A 22,729-nucleotide genomic window follows, 5' to 3' on the forward strand; every position below is an offset into this window, starting at 1 on the left:
TCCTGAGGCTCTACCAGATCTGTTATATAGAACTAGCTAATTAATTTAGTTAACCATCTGTAAATGGCTGTGGAGGGGGTGTGGGAGGGAGGATCAATCACAAGCTGTAATCTCTTGATTACTGTTTATCATTATGATTTTCACTCCCCCCCTTTTGGCTGTTTGGCTGAGGCATTGAAAGAAATAGTTTCTCTGGGAACTTTTCCACCCCCCCCCCCCTTCAAGGTCCATAGTTATGAGGTGGTGCCACCTTAGGAGGGAGTTGGTAATGTTTGAGTTGGTAAAATTAATTTAATTATTGCCATGTCTGGCCCTCCTTGAAGATGTCCAACACTCACCATGGAGACATAACTTCCAACTTTCGATTTGACAACAATTATTAATGTAATAACAGTATTCAAACACGTAGAAGCAACACATGTAATAAACACGTTCCCACACTGGATGGTATAAAGCCCTAGAAATCTTGTTCAGAGTGATTCAGACAACCTGACAAAGCTCCTCTTGAGTGTCTATGTACAAAGCCTTAGAAAGAGATAAAGTGGAAGGCGATAAAGTACCAACCAAACAACTTCTATCTGTTATTTTTCAAACACAGCCTGTGACATGGAAGTTAGGAGCTGATTGGCTGGTAGTTTATCTCCGTTTACTTTATCTCCATCCAAGGCATAGTACATAGACCTCACAGCCTGAAAAGTGACAGTTAGGAGCTGATTGGTTGAAACTTTATCTCCGTCGACTTTATCTCTCTCCAAAGTTTAGTACATAGACCCCTTGGTTACTGATTTATTCAGTCTCTAGTTTTGCTTATCTAGGTTGTAGTCTGAGCACACACCTTACTGGCTTCTAATAGTGTGATCTATGAGATATCCCAATGTTATGCAGTCACATAGCACATTGTCACTACAATATAACTAGTTCTTAAAGTGGTCCTAGAGATGTGGTGTAACTCACTCCCCCCATCCTTGGAGCTATCTTAATAAAGGGACAGCAAGCACTGCAAAAGGGGTCGTGGCCACAATAGTATTTGTAATTCAAATTACGCCACACAGTAGCACAGTCTTATTCACATTACACTGCACATAGTGCCCCTGGTTCACATTACACCACATAGTAGTGTCCCTTATTCATGTTATGACACACAGTAGTGCCCCATTTACACAATGCCCACATTAGGTGTACTGCGCATGTGCAGCCCTCTGTCTACGAGTTCGCTCGCAGAGACTCACAGCTGCAGCCTGATTGACAGGCTGCGGCGTTTAGGAGGCGGAGTGGGGGCATTATTTGGAATCATTCCCGGAAAAGGGGGCGTGCGGCACTCATTTTCCAGGAGAGATGAGGCCAGGGACTGCGTGGGTCACGCAGACTTCCTGGCCTCACAAGCTGCTATGACCCAATCAGGCTGCGGTAAGTTTCAGCTACCACAGCCTGGCCGAAGAGACGACAATTGCGACCGATGGTTCTGATGGTGATCTCAGGCTGCGACCTCGGTCGCAGCGCTGGGATCACGCAGATGCAGCAATGAGGTGTCTGACACCTCCTTCTGTATTTGTATTTTAAATGGACGGAATTGCACCGCCGCTTGTGCTGCTGTGCAATTCCATCCATCTCTGACTCAGGCCCTATGGGAGAGACGTCATGATGTTTCTTCCATAGTGCAAACTGCGCGATCCGGCAGTCAGGGCTCAGGAGTGAACTCCAGCCTCTGGCTGCCACTGTAGGGAAGGAGTCGGGCACCCGCTGGTAACAAAATTTCAGTGAGCACACGGCAACTCCCCGCAGCGCAGTGCTGACAGGCCAGGTTAGGTGGGCTGGAGGAGGGGGAACTGGTTCCGTCTCCAAATAGAACTGATGGAACCCAGTTTCACCCCATTCCTGCTCTCTTTAACCCTTGATTATAACAACCAAAGTATATACTGCAACGGGATGCAGTCTGGATACCGGCGGCCAATATGCCGCCCGCCGATATCCTGACACTGCAAGGCCGACATGGGACTAAAGACAGGTGTTGAAATCCCAATGCCTATCATTAGCCTCACTGCGGAATCCTGACACCCGTCATACCGAACGGAGGTAAGCTGGGTGTCCTGGCTTCTAGCCACGGGGTCGGGGGAGGGTAGGGGGTTGGTTTAGGGACCCCCAGGGGGACTTAGGGTTAGGCACCCCCCCAGGGAGGGTTAGGGTAGGGAAAGGGGGGTTAGGGTTAGGCACCACTAAGGGGGGGTTAGGGCTAGGCAACCCCCCCGGGAGGTTTAGCTTTATGGTGCAGGCTCGGGGGGTTAGAGTTAGATACTAACTGGGGGAGGTTAGGCTCTAGAGGGGGAGGTTAGGGTTAGGCACCACTAAGGGAGGGTTAGGGTTAGGGTAGGGTCAAGGGAGGGTTAGTGTCCTTACCAGCCCAGTTGGGATTTTCCTCATTCGTTCTTCTGGTGTCGGTATATGATCCGGCGACTAGTCAGCCACCGGCATTACATACCGATTCCACCGCAACCATGGTAGATATACAGGGGTTTGCATGCACTGTGCTTAGCAAACAGAGTGTTCCAACTCCATTTTCTACAGGTTCTCACATATAGAAAAGTGAGTAAAGATCTTACCAGAAGCTGTGCAGGTAGCAGAAGTTTAGACTTTTCCAAAAATTACAAAAGAGACGATCACTGAGCCAGCAGGAAATAGCTACAAGCCACAAGCAAAATGAAACACAGGTCAAACTGATAATATCTTGATCCGTGCACCTGAGGATGGAATGCAAAGAGAAAAAGATTTATGTGTGAGAACATCAATATAGCTGTAGTGAATAACATGGATAATACTTGTATCCTAATAATCTTACAAGTGTTTGGAATGTGAACAATGTGAGTTTACAGATTTCAGTGTTCTGATTATACAGCAGAAGCTCAATCAGATCAAAATTAATGAGAAACTGGCCAGTCAACATTGCTGAGAACAGTAACATGATTGCATACACCAATATGCCTGCATATTAGGCAAAAATGGGATGTACATGTCCTAGTGACCAGCCTTTCTAGGGATTTAAAATAAGATTTTTAATACTCTGCAACTTGAACTTTCTTAGTGAACATAAGACCTGATTCAGTACAGATCACAACTGCAAATGCAATAGTGATTACGCACGCAGTCTCACTGTGACAGTATGCTAATCCATTGCGACTGCTATGCCGTTGCAGCACTACATAACGACGCCCACCTTACCTTACCTTACACACATCCGTAATGTTTAGCAAGACTGCGAAAATATCGGTAACATTGAGTACCATGCAGCCTCACGCACACTTGCACAAGCCCTGACCTTACTCAGGAATTGCTAACCTTGTTGCACTATGAGTACACAAGCTGCGTATGGCATTGCAGTGGATAATTTATGCACGCCCATGCAACAGCATTCAAATGCACTGGCACACCTGCGTTTCGCCAACCACCCCCCATCACCTCCCACAAACGGCATTTCCTGTCAATCACTCTGCGATGGGTCTGCGTAGTCACTGCGATTGCAGTCCCGTTCGCAATGGCTAGTTCGCGCACTGCTATGCATACGCATGCGCAGTACACAACAATCGGCTGATTGTGTGTGTTATCGCAGTTACTATCCTTGCTGAGTCAGGCCCATAGAGGCTTATGCAGAGTGAGGATTACACCAGTTTGCATGGCGTAAACTGCGTAAAACCACTCTGGACATACCCAATAAATTGACCTCAAATACATGCGCCTATGCAAATTTGCACCTGGATAGTGAGGCAGACAGGGAAGAGAATTGGTGCTTTGGCATAGACCGTCTACAGTAAGTGCGTGTTTATGCAATTGCGAACACATGCTGTCTAGCACACAGACATACATAGATCTTTGAAAGCCATGCAGATAGTTAAGGCCATGTGCAAATATATGATGATGATGATGATTGATGAAGGTCCATTGTGACTGGCTGATTGTGAATGCACTGCTGACTTGTAGGTGTTTTATTCATTGTTCATGCATATATAAATATTTTTGTGTATGTGTCTAGCAAAATATATTTTCTTTTATACATGAAATGGCTGTGAATGAACTCGGGGTAGTGGTGTTGGGGTCCTGTCAGATTTGCTGGTGAAAGAGAAGGTAGGCACAGGTAGGTCAGAGGAACATGTGCTGAGCTCTTACTGGAGGAGCTCAGCACGTGCTCCTCAGACACCTTTTGCTCAGCAGCTTCACTGGAATGATCTCATCAGAGGCCGCTGCTGTCTTCTGATCATCACCTGAAAAGGAGGCATTAAACAGTAATAAAGCTGACAGAATGTGATCTGAGGGCACAGTGCGTCATACAATGTGAACTGAGGGCACAGTGAGCATATAATGTAAACGGGACACAATGTGGCATACAATATGAACTGGGGCAACAGAGTGGCATACAATGTGAATTGGGAGCACATGAGTGGCACACAGTGTAGACTGGGGACACAGGGCCTGATTCAGAGCCGCTCGTAAGCGGCCACTCGTTCGTTCCGAGCGATGTTTGCCCAACTGCGCATGCGTACGGATCGTAATACGCATGCGCGAACCAGTCAGTGCGGCCGAAAATCGTTTATTCACTAAATAGCGAATGCCTGCTATTTTGAGTGACATGAGGAGGCGTATGTGGGTGGTAACAGGGGAAGGTGCTTGAAAACGGGGAGTGGAGATACGAACGCAGGCGTGCTTAAAGGTCAAAACGGGCGTTTTATGGGTGTTTATAATTAATACAGCAGCGTCATTGACCACGTCACTGGGTTATTTTATAGTCAGAACTGCTCGCAAGATTGCGGTAGGAAAAACCAACCACAAGAATAGCGAGCAGTTCATACGCTTGTCGATGTACTCGATTAATCTAATAAATAGCGGACATGATGTAGGATGCGAGCGGCCAGGGGGCGTAGTTATCCAAAAAACGACCGCAAGTTTTGTTCGCTCGTTCAGACCTAGAGGCGTGAACAGACCGCAAAGAGCGAACGGTTCATTTGAATAGCCACCCCTTTTTTCTGAACGAATGACCGCAAATAGCGTCCGGCTCTGAATGAGGTCCACAGTGTGGCATACAATGTGAACTGGGCGTGTACTTTGTCTCAACATTTTTTGTTGCAGGGCCTGAATAAAAGTGAGCTCCAGTAATATCCAAATGAATGAAGGGGATTTGTGCACATCTAAAGTGGACATTATTTATTTAGCACACACATATTATCCAGACCTCCCCAAATGTCATCAGACCTCCCACATGTCACTTAAATGCCCTCAGACAATCTCACATTTCATCAGACCACTCCACATGTCCCTTATATGTCATTAGACACCTCCATCCGTCCCTTATATGCCATTGGGCCCCTCCAAATTACAATTTTATGCAGTCAGAGCCCTCCGCATGCCCATTATATGCCATCAGACCCATCCACATGCCCTTTATATACCATGAGATTCCTCCACATGGCCATAATATATCATCAGACTCCTTCACATACCTCTTTTATGCATCAAACCCTTCCAAATGCACTGGACATACTCACATGGTACTAACCATACCAATGCATCTCTGGCTACACCCACACCACTTCTCACAAAAGGCCCTTCCTAATTTTAGCTCAGTCCCAGGACCACATGGCCCTTAATCACACCCTGTTTAGGATAAGTTTGTGAGAGGTTTGTGTTCTGAGGAGCAGGGTGAGGTGAGAGGCATGTTTTCTTATGCATGAGTATCAGGACCTACACTATATTTTCCTGTCAATTCATGATTGTAGTGGGTGTAATCCGTGGAGGACAACCTTGAGTAAAGCTTAGGAAAAACCAGATAGAAAATTAATCTACTATTTAGAGCATGTACTGTGATGCTTTTGGGTGTAAGACATAAAGAGTTGAGGTATGTGTTATGATGTATGTCTGTGCCATTTGTTGCATGCCCTTATGAGCATTTCTCTTATAGAGGGCCTTTTGGTATGCGTAAGAAGAAAACTTACTTTCTTATTTCCTTCACCAGTAGGTACAGTATATGGAAAGTAATACTGTTCAAGACATAGGCGTTAATCGTAGGCTTCACAAATGACATCAGTGTGCTGAGTACGGCCACAATAAAAACAACAGCTCCAAATTGGCTCCTGTGTGTATAACAAGGTACAGTATTATTAGCCTAAAAACCATTAGACCTATTTAGTTATTGGTGAATACTACATCATTGTGAGAAAATCCTACTTAGAGGGAAATTAATTCATGCTGATGACTCAATTACCAAATGTAATATAATATAATTTTAAATAATTGAAGACATTGTAGTCTAGACTGACTTTTGCTGCTACAATATGTTTCTTATAATGCTATAGTGCACTTTATGGTTTCCATTTCTATGTGCCTATTAATCTTAGGCTGGGTACATCAGAACGATGTGTATCCCAGCCGACCAGAGGCCTGATGGAATGATATAGCGCTCGGCCGTACACACTGCATGATCTGGTGTACAACCATACAATATAGTCTTCCATCCTCCACTTACCTGCATGCCATCGTCATTGATGTCGTTCTATCTGACGTGCAGCACAGCTGACTGAATGACGTTGCTGACGACATATGGACACGAGCTATTGTGCATACGCCTTAGACAATTTATCCTTCCGATCCGCATCAGAACTTTATATTGTCCAAAATATTGTCTAACGTGTACCTCTTTGGTCATGTGAGATAATAAGCTGTAGTGTAGCACATCTACCCTCTCTTACATACGTTTAGAGTTAAGAACTCTATGATGAGAGAAAATGCCTTTGATGCTATGCGTGTTACTGATCAAAGGTAATCTTTGTACAAAACATGGGTTTCTACAGTTTGAAAATAAACTACTCACCTCTTTGTCTTTCCTCAACCTTATGAACCATTCAACTAAAGTATGTTACATAAACAGCACATAAAATATAAATAAGGCACTGTTTACATTGGAGGTTTGTGCAGTGAATATAAATTACTTGCTATTTAAATATATAAGAACTGATAAATCAATATTCATGAGAATTAATTGGAATCTGAACTTCATCTCAGATGCAATATTTCAAAGTGTAATATATATATGGACACATCGCAGAAGGAAACAGAAGCATTTCCAAGGGAGTGACTGTCCGTTGATGCGCTTATGCAGCATTCAGCAGGACTGTGGGCCTGATACAGACCCGCTCGCGAGCGCACAGCGGTTGAGAACTTCACTCGCTCTGGGGCTCGGTACAAAACGAGGCGGCTGTCGATGTTGTAGGCGGTGAGGGGGGGGTGGCTGGACAAAAACGGAGGCGTTCCCGAAGGAACGCCTTCCGTTTGTGGGCGGCCCTACTGACATCATTTGTGATGTCAGTAGTGAACTTCCTGCTCTATTAGAGCAGGAAGTTCACTCGGGCTTGCGGAAGCCGAGACCCTACCACAAGGGTCTCGTCGCAAGCCCGATGGTCGCGATAATCGCGACCATCGCCAGGCCGCTCCCAAAAGCTGTGGGTGGTCAAATAGCGAGTGCCTCTGAATCAGGCCCTGTATTCAAATGCATACTTTCCTGCAGAATGCATAGCATAAAAACGGCATATCTCAAATGGCTACTCATGAACATCAAGCACATATAATAACACATTTAAAAGATATAGGGCCTGAATCAGACCCACTCGCGAGCGGCTGTCCGCTCGCAAGTGGGTCGATGGTGTGCACTGCGCATGCGCACGACGGAGGGAGCTCCGTCGTGCGCATGCGCGAGACGCGACGAGGGAAGGACTTTCCTTCGCTCGTTGTGTCTGATCAAAGGGGGCGTGCTGTCGATGTTGATTGACAGCACGCTCCCTTTGGTGGGCATGCCGGGGGCGTGCCTCCAAGACGGGGGCGTTCCCAAGGGAACGCCTACCGTGAGAAGCCGGCCCCACTGACATCACTAGTGATGTCAGTGGGTGTGATTTTGGCTCTGATAGAGCCAAAATCACTCCGGGCCTTGCAGTTGAGAAACTCAACCGCAGGCTCCGGCTCGCAGTGGCGATGGTCGCGATGGTCAATACCATCGCGACCATCAACCTGCACGCTCGTATAGGCTGTGGGTGGTGACCCACAGCTATACGAGCGTCCAGGAGGACGTTTCATAATTATGGAGGTGGGCCCTGATTCAGAGTGAGCGCTCTGGTCAGAGCCTCCGGCTCTGAATCAGGGCCATAATATGTGCTAAGACTGTATTGTAGTGATTCTCAAAAGTTTATTCACACAATTATAATGTAAATTTAAAATTGTTTAGAAGTGTTTATATTCTAGATTCATTAGTCTGCAAATACTCAAAAAAAATTGCTGTAAAGCTTAATAATTTGAGGCATTGGTAATTTGAATTTTGATAAGAGGAAACATGGATACTAAGGGCCCTGATTCAGCACGGATTGCAAGTGCTAATTTGGATGATTTTCGCGATCTGTGCATGCATATAAGATGCAGTGCATGAAACAGGCACTGCGATCGGGAATCCGATCACAGGCAGTACACAGACCTATTACTCAGTAATTGCCAGGATGTGCCGTTTGTGGGTTGTGAGTGAAGGGGGGGGGGGTAGTGTGAATGCAGGCATGTCAGTGTGTTCGAACGCTGTTTCAGGGGCGTGCATATATCATCCACAGAGGACCCATACGCAGCAGTACTCATTGCTTGCAGGAAGTTTAACAATTCCTGCGGGAGGGTCAGGTCAACCACTGTTCTGCATATTGGTCCGATGTTTCTGGATTGTACCGATGTTGTCGCAATCTTGCACATTATCACGGATGTGAGTGAAGGTAAGGGGGCGTCTTTTCGCAGTGTCCAGGTGCGTGCGATTGCAGACTTGAGATCCATGCTGAATCAGGCCCTAAGTACACACGTAAATATACTATACATATGTTTTGCTACTGATATTTTTCCTTTTATATCTAAGCAAACTTATTCCAATCAGTGGAGTAACTAGGGTATTTGGAGCCCAGGGCAGGATGAAAAATGGCCCCTATGTGCAAAAAAGTGGGCGTGTCACACATAAAAAAGGGGCGTGGTCACTGGAAAATGTGGGTGTGTCAACATGACACACCACCGTCTCGTGTCACTCTGGGAACATTCCTTCCATTCCATATGCACCTTAATGCCCCCAGTAGTAGTGCTCCTCTTGCAATGCCCACTGGAGTAGTGCCCCTTTTGCAATGTCCCAGTAGCAGTGCACCTTATGCAGTGCCCCATGTAGAAGTGCCTCAGTAGTGCCCCTTATACAGTGTCCCCAGTAGTGTCCCTTATATAGTGCCTCCTTATATAGTGCCCCCAGTTATGCCCCTTATACGGTGCCCCCAGTAGTACCCCTTATATAGTGCCCCCAGTAGTGGTCCCCCTATGCAGTGCCCCCAGTGGTGGTCCCCCTTATGCAGTGAACCCCGCAGTGCCCCTTATACAGTGCCCCCAGTAGTGGTCTCCTCTATGAAGTGCCCCTAGTAGTGCCCCTTTACAGTACCCCCAGTAGTGCCCCTTATACAGTGCCCACCTATACAGGTTCCCCTATGCAGTGCCCCAGAAGTGCCCCTTATACAGTGCCCCTTTTACAGTGCCCCCAGTAGTGGTCCCCTCTATGCAGTGCCCCCAGTAGTGCCCCTTATACAGTGCCCCCAGTAGTGGTCTCCTCTATGCAGTGCCCCTAGTAGTGCCCCTTATACAATGCCCCCAGAAGTGCCCCCCTATGCAGTGCCCCCAGTAATGGTCCCCCTATGCAGTTCCTCTAGTAGTGCCCTTTATACAGTGCCCCCAGTAGGGTCCCTTAAACAGTGCCCCCCTATGCAGTGGCCCCAGTAGTGTTTCTTATACAGTGCCCCTTATGCAATGCCCACAGTAGTGCCCATTATACAGTGCCCCAGAAGTGCCCCCCTATGCAGTGCCACCAGTAATGGTCTCCCTATGCAGTTCCCCCAGTATTGCCCCTTGTACAGTGCCCCCAGTTGGTCCCAATTATGGAGTGCCCCCAAAAGTGGTCACCTCTGTACAGTACCCCCAGTAGAGCTCCTTATACAGTGTCCCCAGTAGTGCCCCTTATACAGTTCCCCAGTAGTGGCCCCCCTATGCAGTGCCTCAAGTAGTGGTCCCCCTATGCAGTGCCCCCAGTAGTGTCCCTTATACAGTGCCCCTATTAGTGCCCCTTATACAGTGCCCCCAATAGTGGTCCCCCCTATGCAGTTCCTCCCAGTAGTGGTCCACAATATGCATTGCCCCCAGTAGTGCCCCTTATATAGTCCCCCCAGTAGTGGTCCCCATTGTGTAGTGCCCCTTACATACACACAAACAACAAAAAACAATACTTACCTGAATCCCCGCTTCTGTGCCCGCCGCTGTCCGCTCCTCCATCCTCCTGGCCCGCTCGGCACTGTGGTAGAGACGTCATGAAGTCTCTACCTTCACCCACTGCGGGAGCCAGAAGGTGGAGCTCAAGAGTGCTGTCTGACTCTCATTGGCTGCTAAAACAAGCACACCGCCGCCGGGTAGTACGAGGTTACTACCTGGTGCCGGCGGTGGTGTGTTTGTTTTACTGTTTAGTGCGGACCGCACTCACTGCGGTCCGCACTACACTAACTGAAACGGATCTGGACGTGGTAACAGTAAAGCATCCTGAGATCATTCATGTGTGGGGTTGCCTCTCAGCCAAGGGAGTGGGCTCACTCACAATTTTGCCTATGAACACAGCCATGAATAAAGAATGGTACCAAAACATCCTCCAAGAGCAACTTCTCTCAGCCATCCAGGAACAGTTTGATAACGAACAATGCCTTTTCCATGATGATGGAGCACCTTGCCATAAGGCAAAAATTATAACTAAGTGGCTCGGGAAACAAAACATTGAAACTTTGAGTCCATTGCCAGGAAACTCCCCAGACCTTAATGCCATTAAGAACTTGTGGTCAATCAAAAGGCGGGTGAACAAACAAAAACCCACAAATTCTGACAAACTCCAAGCATTTATTAGAATGGGCGGCCATCAGTCAGTATGTGTCCCAGAAGTTGATTGACAGCATGCCAGGGCGAATTGTAGAGGTCTTGAAAAAGAAGGGTCAACACTGCAAATATTGACTCTTTGCATAAGCTTATGACACTTATGAAATGCTTGTAATTTTACTTCAGTATACCATAGTAACATCTGACAAAAAGGTCTAAAAACACTGAAGCAGCAAACTTTGTGAAAACCAATGTCATTCTCAAAACTTTTGGCCATGGCTGTAGATCTTTCAGTGCCAACAGTCACACCACTGGCAGCTGGCCTACCTTCAACACTCAGTACGTCATTGATTGCTGTCCTTCCCAATTACAATCCTTAACATAACCAACCTTTCATGGCCCAGAGTGGGTATTGTTATCATGCAGTGGAGGGACCACCAGTATCAGAGAAACCGTGAAGTTGGCCTGGTGGCTTACCATGTATTTGCAAATGCATGCAACAAATATCTCAGAATTTCTATTACCATATAGTTTTTAAGTATTGTTGCAGGTACAATTTAGTGTGTTGGAGGGCACCTGGGGGACACCCCCCTTTATATTTTTTTGTTCAGAACACACCTTGTTAGCCTCAAGCTAGAGATGATATACACCACTCTAAGGTGTTACCACTAACCTCCATCACCGATGACTCATTCAGGGAATCAACCATCAGCCAGCCACTAAGAACCTGCCCAGTGCATTCCTCCGGTGCATGAGTATCTATTGTGTCTACATAGGTGCTCCCCTCCAACTCCAGAACTATACTCTCCATTATAATTTTCTTCCAGTGTTGTTTAAACTTCGCTGTTCGGTGTTCCTCGACAGCAGCCATCCATACCTGCATTTCCATCTGCGGTGTTTTCAGGCCTCACACTAGCTAAGTACTCTGTTGCTTTCATGTGGGAACCAACTACACTGTGTAGTGACCTGGACCTTCACGGAGTAAAGCCCATATCCTCTTGCGAGGATCCCTGGTGAAGTCCAGTGGGGATTTTAGACTCCATGCCAGTGTATTTGGTTGTGCCAATTCCACCTGTTTGCATTTATCATCTGTGTGCGTGTGCTCTGATAAACTTGCTGTCTGTCTTGATCTCCAGGATTATTGCAATATATTCATGTATCTCAATGCACGCTATGCGCTGTTCAAACAATGCCAACACCTCCATATACCCGATTGCATGCTACACGTTGTTCAAACAGTGTCAACATTTCTGTGTACAAACAGTGCCAACATCTCCATGTACCTTGTTGCACAATATGCACTGCTCAACCAGTACCAACACCTCCATGTACCTTATTGCAAGCTATGCAGTGTACAAACAGTGCTAAAGCATCCGTGTACTTTGTGGCAGTCTACCAAAATCCTACACTTTGTGTACTCAGCTGTACCTTCGACATTTGTACCTTCTGTGTTAAACATCACGAGGTATTGGTATTCTGTGCAGGGGCATATAGAGAGTGCCGACGGGCCCCGGTAAAGAGGGTGGGTGGCCTAATCGCGCCACGCCCCCTTAAAAGAAAAGGAAACCCCCCCAAAAAACATACTTTTGCAGCTGCATGCCACAGAGGGGGCGCTGTGAGCCCCTCCACCTGGTGCAAAGCCCCCCTGGCCCAGTGTGATCGCTCCCCCCCTCAGGCATAGGAGCTTGCAGTGACTGCTAAACTGTGACTGCGAGCAATCTCCCACTGCATCCCAGCACAAGCTGTGTGCTGGGCTGCTGCGAAGGAGGGAGGAAGAGAGTGGGGGTAGCACGGAGCCCCTCTGGAAGCCCAGGCCCGGGTAAATTGTACCCGCTCCCCCCCCTTTTGGCGCCCCTGATTCTGTGGCTACCACCTCTTGGAGTGGCACAGCTATACCTCTTTCGGTGTATTCCCCCATAGAAGCAAAATCTCTAAGCCTCACAATAACACATTGGTCCCAGAATATGGCTTTCAGTTATCACACCCAGTGTTTGGCATTCTTCTTTAGCTGGATTGCTCTGCTGTAGCAGGGACTGTGCAGCTTTTGGGTTCTTTGTTGATTGCAGTCAGCTGGCTGATTACGTTTAAAACCGACCTTGCTAATCTAAGCAGCGTTTCATGTACCAGTTGCTGCCAGACTATTAGGTTAGTTACTTTTAGTGATCTTCATTACTGCAGCTTGATTTCTCTGCTCCAGTACTTCTAGGCTCCATTTCTCCATCCTGATTTGGTACTACGCTCCGTGTCTCCAGATCCTGGCTTATTCAGACTTTTTGGCCTCTATCTTGTTAGCATCCAGTGTCCTTCTCTTTGCTAGACCTTGGCACCTCAAACTTTTACTTATTACCTGCTGGCCACATCAAGGTAGGGTTGTTGATCAACGATTGATGTTTAGCAGTCATCAATAATTTTGAGGCTGATGGTTTATCCATCTATGGTTTTTTCGCCATTTATGGTTTTGGGCAATGCATGTCATGCTGGGAATTGTGACAGAATACAGTGTGCCCAGATCAGAGCCTGACTTCATCTGTCCGGGGTCAGGGACAGGTGTTGGATATATGGGATGGTTCTATTCGTGGCTGTGTTATTCAGGGGTAGTGTAATGGGTGGCTGCTGGAACTAACACTCTATTGCACACTCATTTATAGATGTAGTAAGTGAGTAGAGTGCCCCCATAATGCAGATATTCTCTACCATTATATCAATAGAAATCAGGGGTGGGCATTAAGCGGCCCTCCAGCTGTTGTTGAACTACACATCCCAACATGCCTTGCAATAGCTTAAGCTTGGCCAAATAGCAAAACTGTGGCAGGGCATGAGGATGTATAGTTCTACAACAGCTGGGGGGTGGGGCGCTTATGGCCCACTGCTAGTATAAATGTAGTAGTAACATGAAAGATTCCCACTATATGTCATGCTTCGGTCACTAAAAGGCACCTTCTTACCACTCCGGTGTCTTTCCAGGCTAGTGCTGAGGTCTGTTCGCGCTGTGCATTACTCACAGATAGCTCATGCTGCACATCGCTCCCGGCTGATACTGAGGTCTGGCAGTGCTGCTCCTGCCCAGTCCACTCAGTGCCCTGTCACTGAGTATGGAGATGGCTCTCCGTAGCCCCTTCCTCACAGGGTGACACACAAGCTGAACGCCTCCTAAACCACAGAATGGGCGCAGCCATGTTGGACTCTGTCACCTGACGCTCTTCCTCCACTCAGAGCGCTGCTTCTAGACCAGCTGATCGCAGCATCCAATCCCTGGGAATCATTTACTATAAATTCCATTTCCTGACTGGTCTCTTTTGCCAGTACAACGTCGCTTCTGCTGAAGTTACAACTCTGTGCTGAGCTCCCACGTACTCTGTATCTGAATGGTCCCAGGGCCTGATTCAGCAAGGATCGATATTGGCTTTCATTGCGAAAGATATGCTAATGATTGCAATCGCAATGCCATACGCAGCCTAACATAAGGACGCCCGCTTTACCTTATACACATCCGTAATACTTAGCAAGACTGCAAAACTATTGGTAACATCAAGTACCATCGCAGCCTCACGAACACTTGCACAAGGTCTGACCTTACTCAGAAATTGCTAACCTCATTGCACACAGTGAAAGCCCAAGCTACGTATGGCAAAACGCAACAGCGATTACACATGCAGTCTCATTGCGAAGATATGCTAATGATTGCAATCACAATGCCATATGCAGCCTAACATAAGGACGCCCACGTTACCTTACACACATCCGTAATACTTAGCAGACTGCAAAACCATCAGTAACATAGAGTACCATCACAGCCTCACACACACTTGCACAAGGTCTGACCTTACTCAGTAATTGCTAACCTCATTGCACGCAGTGAAATCCCATGCTGCATATGACATGGCAGTGGCTAATTTATGCATGCCCCTGTAACGGTGTTCAAACACACTGGTACGTCTGCGTTTCGCCGACCACCCCCCGTCACCACCCCCAAATGGTACTTTCTGTCAATCATTTTGAGATGGGTCACTGCGAGCTCAGTCCCAATCACAGTGGAGTGTTCGTGCATGCGCACTGTGATGCATACGTATGCGCAGTATGCAACAATCGGCCAATTGCGTGCGTAATCGCAATAGTGATTTGTGCTGAATCAGGCCCCCATGTCTGAAACATTCCAGTTCCAAGTCTGGTAATTAAGTCTCCTATTCCATCTCACACTCCAATCTGGTTTTACCAGAGACTTATTATCTGTCTTCATCCAGCCGTTACCTCCATTCGTTGGTCACATCTGATATCTTCAATCATCGGTCATATCCAATGTCTCCAAAACATCGGTCCATTCATATATATTCAACATCGGTCTCATACTGATCCAGTACTTCAATTCATCATCATCGGTCGGAAACCAATACAGTTCTTCAATTCAATAACATCGATCTCAAACTGATCCAGTTCTTTAATTCATCAACATTGGTCTCAAACCGATCTAGTTCTTCAATTTATCATCATCATTCTCAAACCACTCCAGTTTTTCAATCCATTAACATCGGTCTCAAACTGACCCAGTTTTTCAGTTCAGTATCACCAGTCTCAAACCGGCGCTACTTATAAATCCAGCATCCCCGGTCCCAATCAGATTCTTCTCAACTTTCCAGTATCATCATCATCTCCAGTTTTCATTCCAACAGGCCTATCATCCTCTACAGTTCATCTACCTCCTCATAGTAACAAATGAGGAAGTCCTGGCTCAAGCCACCCAGCTTCATCCATGCCTCCCAAGTCTCCTCTTCAGCCTCACACGCTTGTTCTGACCAATCCCAAACCTCAGGCGTGACACTATATAACATATTTCATAGGAATTATTATACTTATAATGGTATAGGAAACAAAATAGCTGAAATGTAATTAGTTATCAAACCTGCTTTAATTGAACCTTTTTTAAAAAACATTTTATTTGTTATTATTTTGATACATATGCATTTCAAATTGATGTAGAATCTACCAACATACTGTAGTGAATAGTTATCAACTGTCCTAGATTTCCAGGTTTTAGATCACTTCAGATAGAAATACCAATAGCTGTATAATAGACTACCATTCAGAAATATATGTTGAAAAAGCTGCCATACAGTCACAGAACATATAAGCCATTGAAAATAGATGTTGACTCTGGACAATGTTTGGCAATAGAATTATTTGTGACTGGAATTCATTTTATGAACATTACATTACCATCTAGCATGTGCCACTGCACAGCCAATAAACCATTAATTGTTTAACTCATCAATGCTTTTTCAGAGATGATTTCATGCCATTGATGGTGCAGAGTCGTAAGTAGACATTTTGGTGCCCTGTGCCAGAAAGAGCATTGGTGCCCCCCACCATATCGTAAACAGAGCCATTGTGCACCGCAGCTGACAAAAAGAGGCCTTGTAAAGAAAGGGCGTGGCCACACTATAGTACCCCCCAGTTACATTACGCCACACAGTAGTGCCCCTTAATCACATTACATTACATAATAGTGAGCCTTATACAAATTACATTATACAGTAGTAGTGCCCCTTACACATTACGCCACACAGTAGTAATGCCCCTTACACATTATGACCATAGTAATGCCCCACACGCCTTATGCCCCACAGTACAAATCCCCCCATTACACATCATGCCCCACAGTACAAAAGTACAAAGCCCATACCCCATTAGACATTATACCCCCTTGCACATTGTCACACAGTACAAAAGTACTAGCCCACCCCACCTTACACATTATGCCCCCCTTACACATTATCCCACACAGTGCAAAAGTACTAACCACCTTACACATTATGCCCCCCCTTACACATTATGCCACACAGTGCAAAAGTACTAGTCCACCCCACCTTACACATTATGCCTCCCCCTAAATGCAGCACTTACCTGTCAGTGCGCCACTGTCCCCGCCAATGTTGTCTCTTCTGAAGCCTAATGCCAAAGGAATGGCTCCTCGGCGCTGGGCACTGTGGGACTGGATAAGACTTCATGACGTCTCTCCCAGTGCAGAAAGAAGGGTGTGGGGTGGAGCACAGGGGGCAGGCAGCTACAGCGCTGCCCACTGTAATGTGTGTTAGTAGCAGTCCATCGGGCAGAGAAGGAGCCTGGCGCACTGCTACTGTTGTGCATTGCAGAGGGCAGCGTAGATGACAGGCAAGGGGGTGATCACGGGTGGAAGGGACTGGTTCCGCCCACAGGGCATATGCGCTCTGTGCGGGTGCACCGGTTGCACCACCCTAGTTACAGCTCTGGTGGAGTGTCACAAACTCTGTCGATGTGCAACCCATCAACAAGGGGCAGGTCAGAGGGCCACAACTTGGAATCCAATCATTTATCCTGAAACATGACACCATGCCACTGAGAGTGGAGTAGTTTAATGAAGATTGCCAGACTATGAGTAGACCAGGAGATCACCCACTATTTCTCTAAAATTTTGGCAGACAGCAAGTATGCTTATAGGTATGGTATTTTGCTGGATGCAATGTTTTCTATTTCTCCTATGGATGGGTAATGTATTCACTGCTAATTAAAAATATTTTGTTACCAAATATGAACTTAATCAATATGGTAAAATAATTACAACATGCTATGATTAATACATGCCTCCGCAAAAAAGATATTCTGGAATTTGATTATTGAGCAGTAGATCAAGGAGTAATAATCTGCAAAACCATGCAACAATAAATCAAAAGGTAATCAATGATTAGCCATACCAGTAACCAGGGATCGGTAACAAAAAGGCAGACATAAACAACTTCTGTTTAAAAGATCAATCCTACCTGCCCCTGATGAATCTTGGGAAGTAGGACTGGGGGAGCCAGATAGAATAGCCAAGACAAATAACCCACAAAATGGAGACCTCATCCAGTAACTGACCAAAAAAACTCAGGGTCGTGTGATAATACATGGAGAAGAGACCTAAAGGGAAAGTAATATTATTATTCATCCACAGAATATATATATTATACTATTCATCCACAGTATATACACGCACATATATATATATATATATTATTATTATTCACCCACAGTATATATATATTATTATTCATCCACAGTGTATATATATATATATATATACATATATATATACATATTAGGGGTGAGCGGGTTCAGATTTCTGTAATCCGAACCCCCCCCCACCCCCCCCCGATCTGAGGCCGATCCGAGTCAGGCTCGACTTTTCCCGCCTGACTCGGATCTGAAATCGAGGCAAAACGTCATCATCCCGCCTTCCGGGTCTCGCTGGTTTTGGATTCTATATAAGGTACCCGCGTCGGCGCCATTTTCTCACTCGGCTGTGGACAGGGAAGAGGGAGGGTGGGAGTTAGGGCTGGCTGGGCTGTGTAGTGTAGTGTAGTGTAGTGTTGTGCTGTGCTGTGCTGCTGTTGTCCATAGGGGCTGTGTCAACTACTCCAAAGTCCATAGGGGCTGGCTGTGTTGTGCTGTGCTGCTTTTGTCCATAGGGGCTGTGTCCACTCCTCCAAAGTCCATAGGGGCTGGCTGTGTTGTGCTGTGCTGCTGTTGTCCATAGGTGCTGTGTCCACTCCTCCAAAGTCCATAGGGGCTGGCTGGACTGTGTTGTGCAGTCAGTTGTCCATAGGGGCTGTGTCCACTCCAAAGTCCTGTACAGTGTCCCAGTCCTAAAGGGGTGCTGTAGTGTTGTCCAGGGGGTGCTCTGTCCATCAGGAGTGCTCCCCCCAAGTGCAAAAAATAAATATTTTTTCTGTGTTTGTGAATTGTGTGCGCAGTAGCCGCATGTGCATCAACAAAGTAGTGCCAAGTGTGCACCTGTGTCATAAGTAAAGGGCCGGCTTGCTTGACCGTTAAAGAGTGCTGTAACCCCCAAAGTGCACTCCAAACAAAATAAAAAAATATTTTCTGTGTTTGTGAATTGTGTGCACTGTGGCTGCACGTGCATCAACAAAGGAGCAGCGCCAAGCGTGCGCCTGTGTCCCATAAGTAAAGGGCCGGCTGGCTTGTCCGTTAAAGGGTGCTGTAACCCCCAAAGGGCACTCCAAACAAAATAAAAATATATATTTTTTCGTGTTTGTGAATTGTGTGCGCAGTAGCCGCATGTGCATCAACAAAGTAGAGCCAAGCGTGCGCCAGTGTCATAGGTAAAGGGCCGGCTGGCTTGACCGTTAAAGGGTGCTGTAACCCCCAAAGTGCACTCCCAAAAAAATTAAAAAATATTTTTTTTGTGTTTGTGAATTGTGTGCGCAGTAGCCGCACGTGCATTAACAAAGTAGTGCCAAGCGTGCGCCTGTGTCATAAGTAAAGGGCCACCTGGCTTGTCCGTTAAAGGGTGCTGTAATCCCCAAAGGGCACTCCAAACAAAATAAAAAAATTTTTTTTTTTTGTTTGTGAATTGTGTGCGCAGTAGCCGCACGTGCCTCTACAAAGTAGTGCCAAGCGTGCACCTGTGTCATAAGTAAAGGGCCGGCTGGCTTGACCGTTAAAGGGTGCTGTAACCCCCAAAGTGCACTCCAAACAAAATAAAAAAATATTTTCTGTGTTTGTGAATTGTGTGCACTGTGGCTGCAACGTGCATCAACAAAGGAGCAGCGCTAAGCGTGCGTCTGTCTGTTAAAGGGTGGTGTAACCCCCAAAGTGCACTCCAACAAAAATAAAACATTTTCTTCTGTGTTTGTGAATTGTCTGCACTGTACGTGCATTCTCAAAGCAGCGGCGCCAAGCGTGCATCTGTCTGTTAAAGGGTGCTGTAACCCCCAAAGTGCACTCCAAACAAAATAAAAAAAATTATTTTTTTGTGTTTGTGAATTATGTGCGCAGTAGCCGCACGTGCATCAACAAAGTAGTGCCAAGCGTGCGCCTGTGTCATAAGTAAACGGCCGCCTGGCTTGTCCATTAAAGGGTGCTGTAATCCCCAAAGGGCACTCCAAACAAAATAAAAAAATATTTTTTATGTGTTTGTGAATTGTGTGCGCAGTAGCCGCACGTGTATCAACAAAGTAGTGCCAAGCGTGCACCTGTGTCATAAGTAAAGGGCCAGCTGGCTTGACCGTTAAAGGGTGCTGTAACCCCCAAAGTGCACTACAAACAAAATAACAAAATATTTTCTGTGTTTGTGAATTGTGTGCACTGTGGCTGCAACGTGCATCAACAAAGGAGCAGCGCCAAGTGTGTGTCTGTCTGTTAAAGGGTGGTGTAACCCCCAAAGTGCACTCCAACAAAAATAAAACATTTTCTTCTGTGTTTGTGAATTGTCTGCACTGTACGTGCATTCTCAAAGCAGCAGCGGCAAGCGTGCATCTGTCCGTTAAAGGGTGGTGTAACCCCCAAAGTGCGCTCCACAAAGAATAAAAAATTCTTCTTTTTTTTCTGTCTTTGTGAATTGTGTGGGCTGTAGCTGCACATGCATCAACAAAGGAGCAGCGCCAAGCATTCGCTGGTTTCCCATAAGTAAAGAGCCGGCTGGCTCATTTCTTAAGGGGTGGTGTAACCCACAAAGTGCACTAGTCTCCAACAAAAATAAAAAATTATTTTCTGTGTTTGTGTGTGCCTTAGCCGCACGTATATATCAATATAACATAAATGGAGGACCAAACTTTCTCCGATAAAAATAAAATAAGGAAAGATCAAGAACCACTTCCTCCTAGTGCTGAAGCTGCTGCCACTAGTCATGATATAGACGATAACATGCCATCAACGTCGTCTGCCAAGGCCGATGCCCAATGTCATAGTAGAGGGCACATACAATCCCAAATGACAAAGTTCAGGAAAATGACCTTGAAAAAAGCATTTAAATCATCTGAAGAGAAACGTCAACTTGCCAATATGCCATTTATGACACGGAGTGGCAAGGAACGGCTAAGGTCTTTCCCTATGTTCATGACTAGCGGTTCAGCTTCACATGACGATGGAAGCCCTCCTCCCACTACAAAAATCAAACGAGTTAAGCTGGCAAAAGCCCAGCAAAGAACTGTGCATTCTAAGAATATATCACAAATCCCCAAGGAGAGTCCAAGTGTGGTGGCGGTTGCGATGCCTGACCTTCCCAGCACTGGACGGGAAGAGGTGGCTCTTTCCACCAATTGCATGCCCCCTGCAAGTGCTGAAAGGAGCACCCACAGTCCACTTGCTGATATGCAAATTGAAGATGTCACTGTTGAAGTACAACAGGATGAGGATACTGGTGTAGCTGGCGCTGAGGAGGAAGTTGGCGAGGAGGATTCTGATGGTGATGTGGTTTGTTTAAATCAGGCTCCGGGGGAGACAGTTGTTGTCCGTGGGATGAAAAAGCCCATCACGGTCATGCCTGGGCAGAAGACCAAACATTCCACCTCTTTCGTCTGGCAATATTTCTATCCAAATCCGGACAACAACTGTCTTGCCATATGTACCATATGTAAAGGTGAAATAAGTAGGGGTAGGGACGTTGACCACCTAGGAACATCCTCCCTTATACGGCACCTGCAGCGTGTTCATAAAAAGTTACTGTCAAGTTCAGAAACTTTGGCTAAGACCGTAAGCAGTCCAGGGACACCTAAATCCCGTTGTCCTGTTGTATCCAAGCGCCTGCAAACCACACCGTCAACTCCCTCCTCGTCAATTTCCTCCTTAGTCAGGATCGGAAGTAGTCCTGCAGGCCATGTCACTGGCATTACTGACTCTCCTATCCCGGATTCCTCCGGAGGATCCTGCATTGCTACGCCTACTACTGCCGCTGCTGCTGTTGCTGCTGCTGGGAGTCGTTCATCATCCCAGAGAGGAAGTAGGAACACCACTACTTTTACTAAACAATTGACCCTCCAACAGTCCTTAGCGAGGAGGATGAAGTAAGACAGCAGTCATCCTGAAGCAAAACGTATAACTGAGGCCTTGACTGCTATGTTGGCGTTAGATGTGCGTCAGGTATCCGCCATTAGTGCAGTGGGATTTAGACAATTGATGAAGGTAGTGTGTCCCCGGTTCCAAATCCCATCTAGATTCCACTTCACTAGGCAGGCGATACCGAGACTGTACAGAAACATCAGAAAAAGTGTCCTCAGTGTCCTGAAAAATGCGGTTGTACCCAATGTCCACTTAACCAAGGACATGTGGACAAGTGGAAAAGGGCAGACTAAGGACTATATGACTGTGACAGCCCACTGGGTAATGTATCACCTTACGCAGCAACAACAGCAGTGCCACCAGTAACAGCATCTCAGAAACGCCAGCACGTTCCAAGGCAGGCTACGCTGTGTATCACCCGTTTCAGCAAGAGGCACACCGCCAACAACCTCTTAGAGAAACTGAGGGAAATCATCGCCCAATGACTTACCCCACTTAGACTCTCCTGGGGATTTGTGATATCTGACAATGCCACCAATATTGTGTGGGCATTACATCTGGGCAAATTCCAGCACGTCCCATGCTTTGCTCACATAATAAACTTGGTGGTGCAGAATTTTCTGAAAAGTGACAGGGGCATGCAGGAGACGCTTTGGGTGGCCCGAAAAATTTCTGCCCACTTTTGCCTTTCAGTGACTGCGTGCCAAAGACTGGAGCACCAGCAAACACTCTTGAACCTGCCCTGCCATCACCTGAAGCAAAAGGTTGTGACGTGGTGGAACTCAACCCTCTATATGATTCAGAGGATGGAGGAGCAGCAAAAGGCCATTCAAGCCTATACATCCACCTATGACATAGGCAAAGGAAGGGGTATGCACCTGACTCAAGCGCAGTGGAGAATGATTTCCATGTTGTGCAAGGTTCTCCAGCCCTTCGAGCTTGCAACACGTGAAGTCAGTTCTGTCACTGCCAGCTTCAGTCA

At 46.5% G+C, this 22,729-nt stretch overlaps 1 protein-coding gene across 1 annotated transcript in view; it reads right to left on the reverse strand.

The window, feature by feature from the left end:
• ACER1 (alkaline ceramidase 1) overlaps window positions 1–22,729 on the reverse strand; it is a 78,666-nt gene that overhangs the window by 20,479 nt on the left and 35,458 nt on the right. Inside the window, exons 3-5 of the mRNA XM_088448892.1 lie at window positions 17,730–17,868; window positions 5,976–6,113; window positions 2,598–2,735 (exon numbers count right to left, since the gene is read on the reverse strand). Of these exons, the coding sequence (XP_088305018.1) occupies window positions 2,598–2,735; window positions 5,976–6,113; window positions 17,730–17,868 (415 nt within the window). The remainder of the gene's footprint in view (window positions 1–2,597; window positions 2,736–5,975; window positions 6,114–17,729; window positions 17,869–22,729) is intronic.

This window comes from Taudactylus pleione, unplaced genomic scaffold (assembly GCF_031769625.1).
Source record: "Taudactylus pleione unplaced genomic scaffold, aTauple2 ptg000471l, whole genome shotgun sequence".
In the NCBI taxonomy this organism is placed as follows: Eukaryota; Metazoa; Chordata; class Amphibia; order Anura; family Myobatrachidae; genus Taudactylus; species Taudactylus pleione.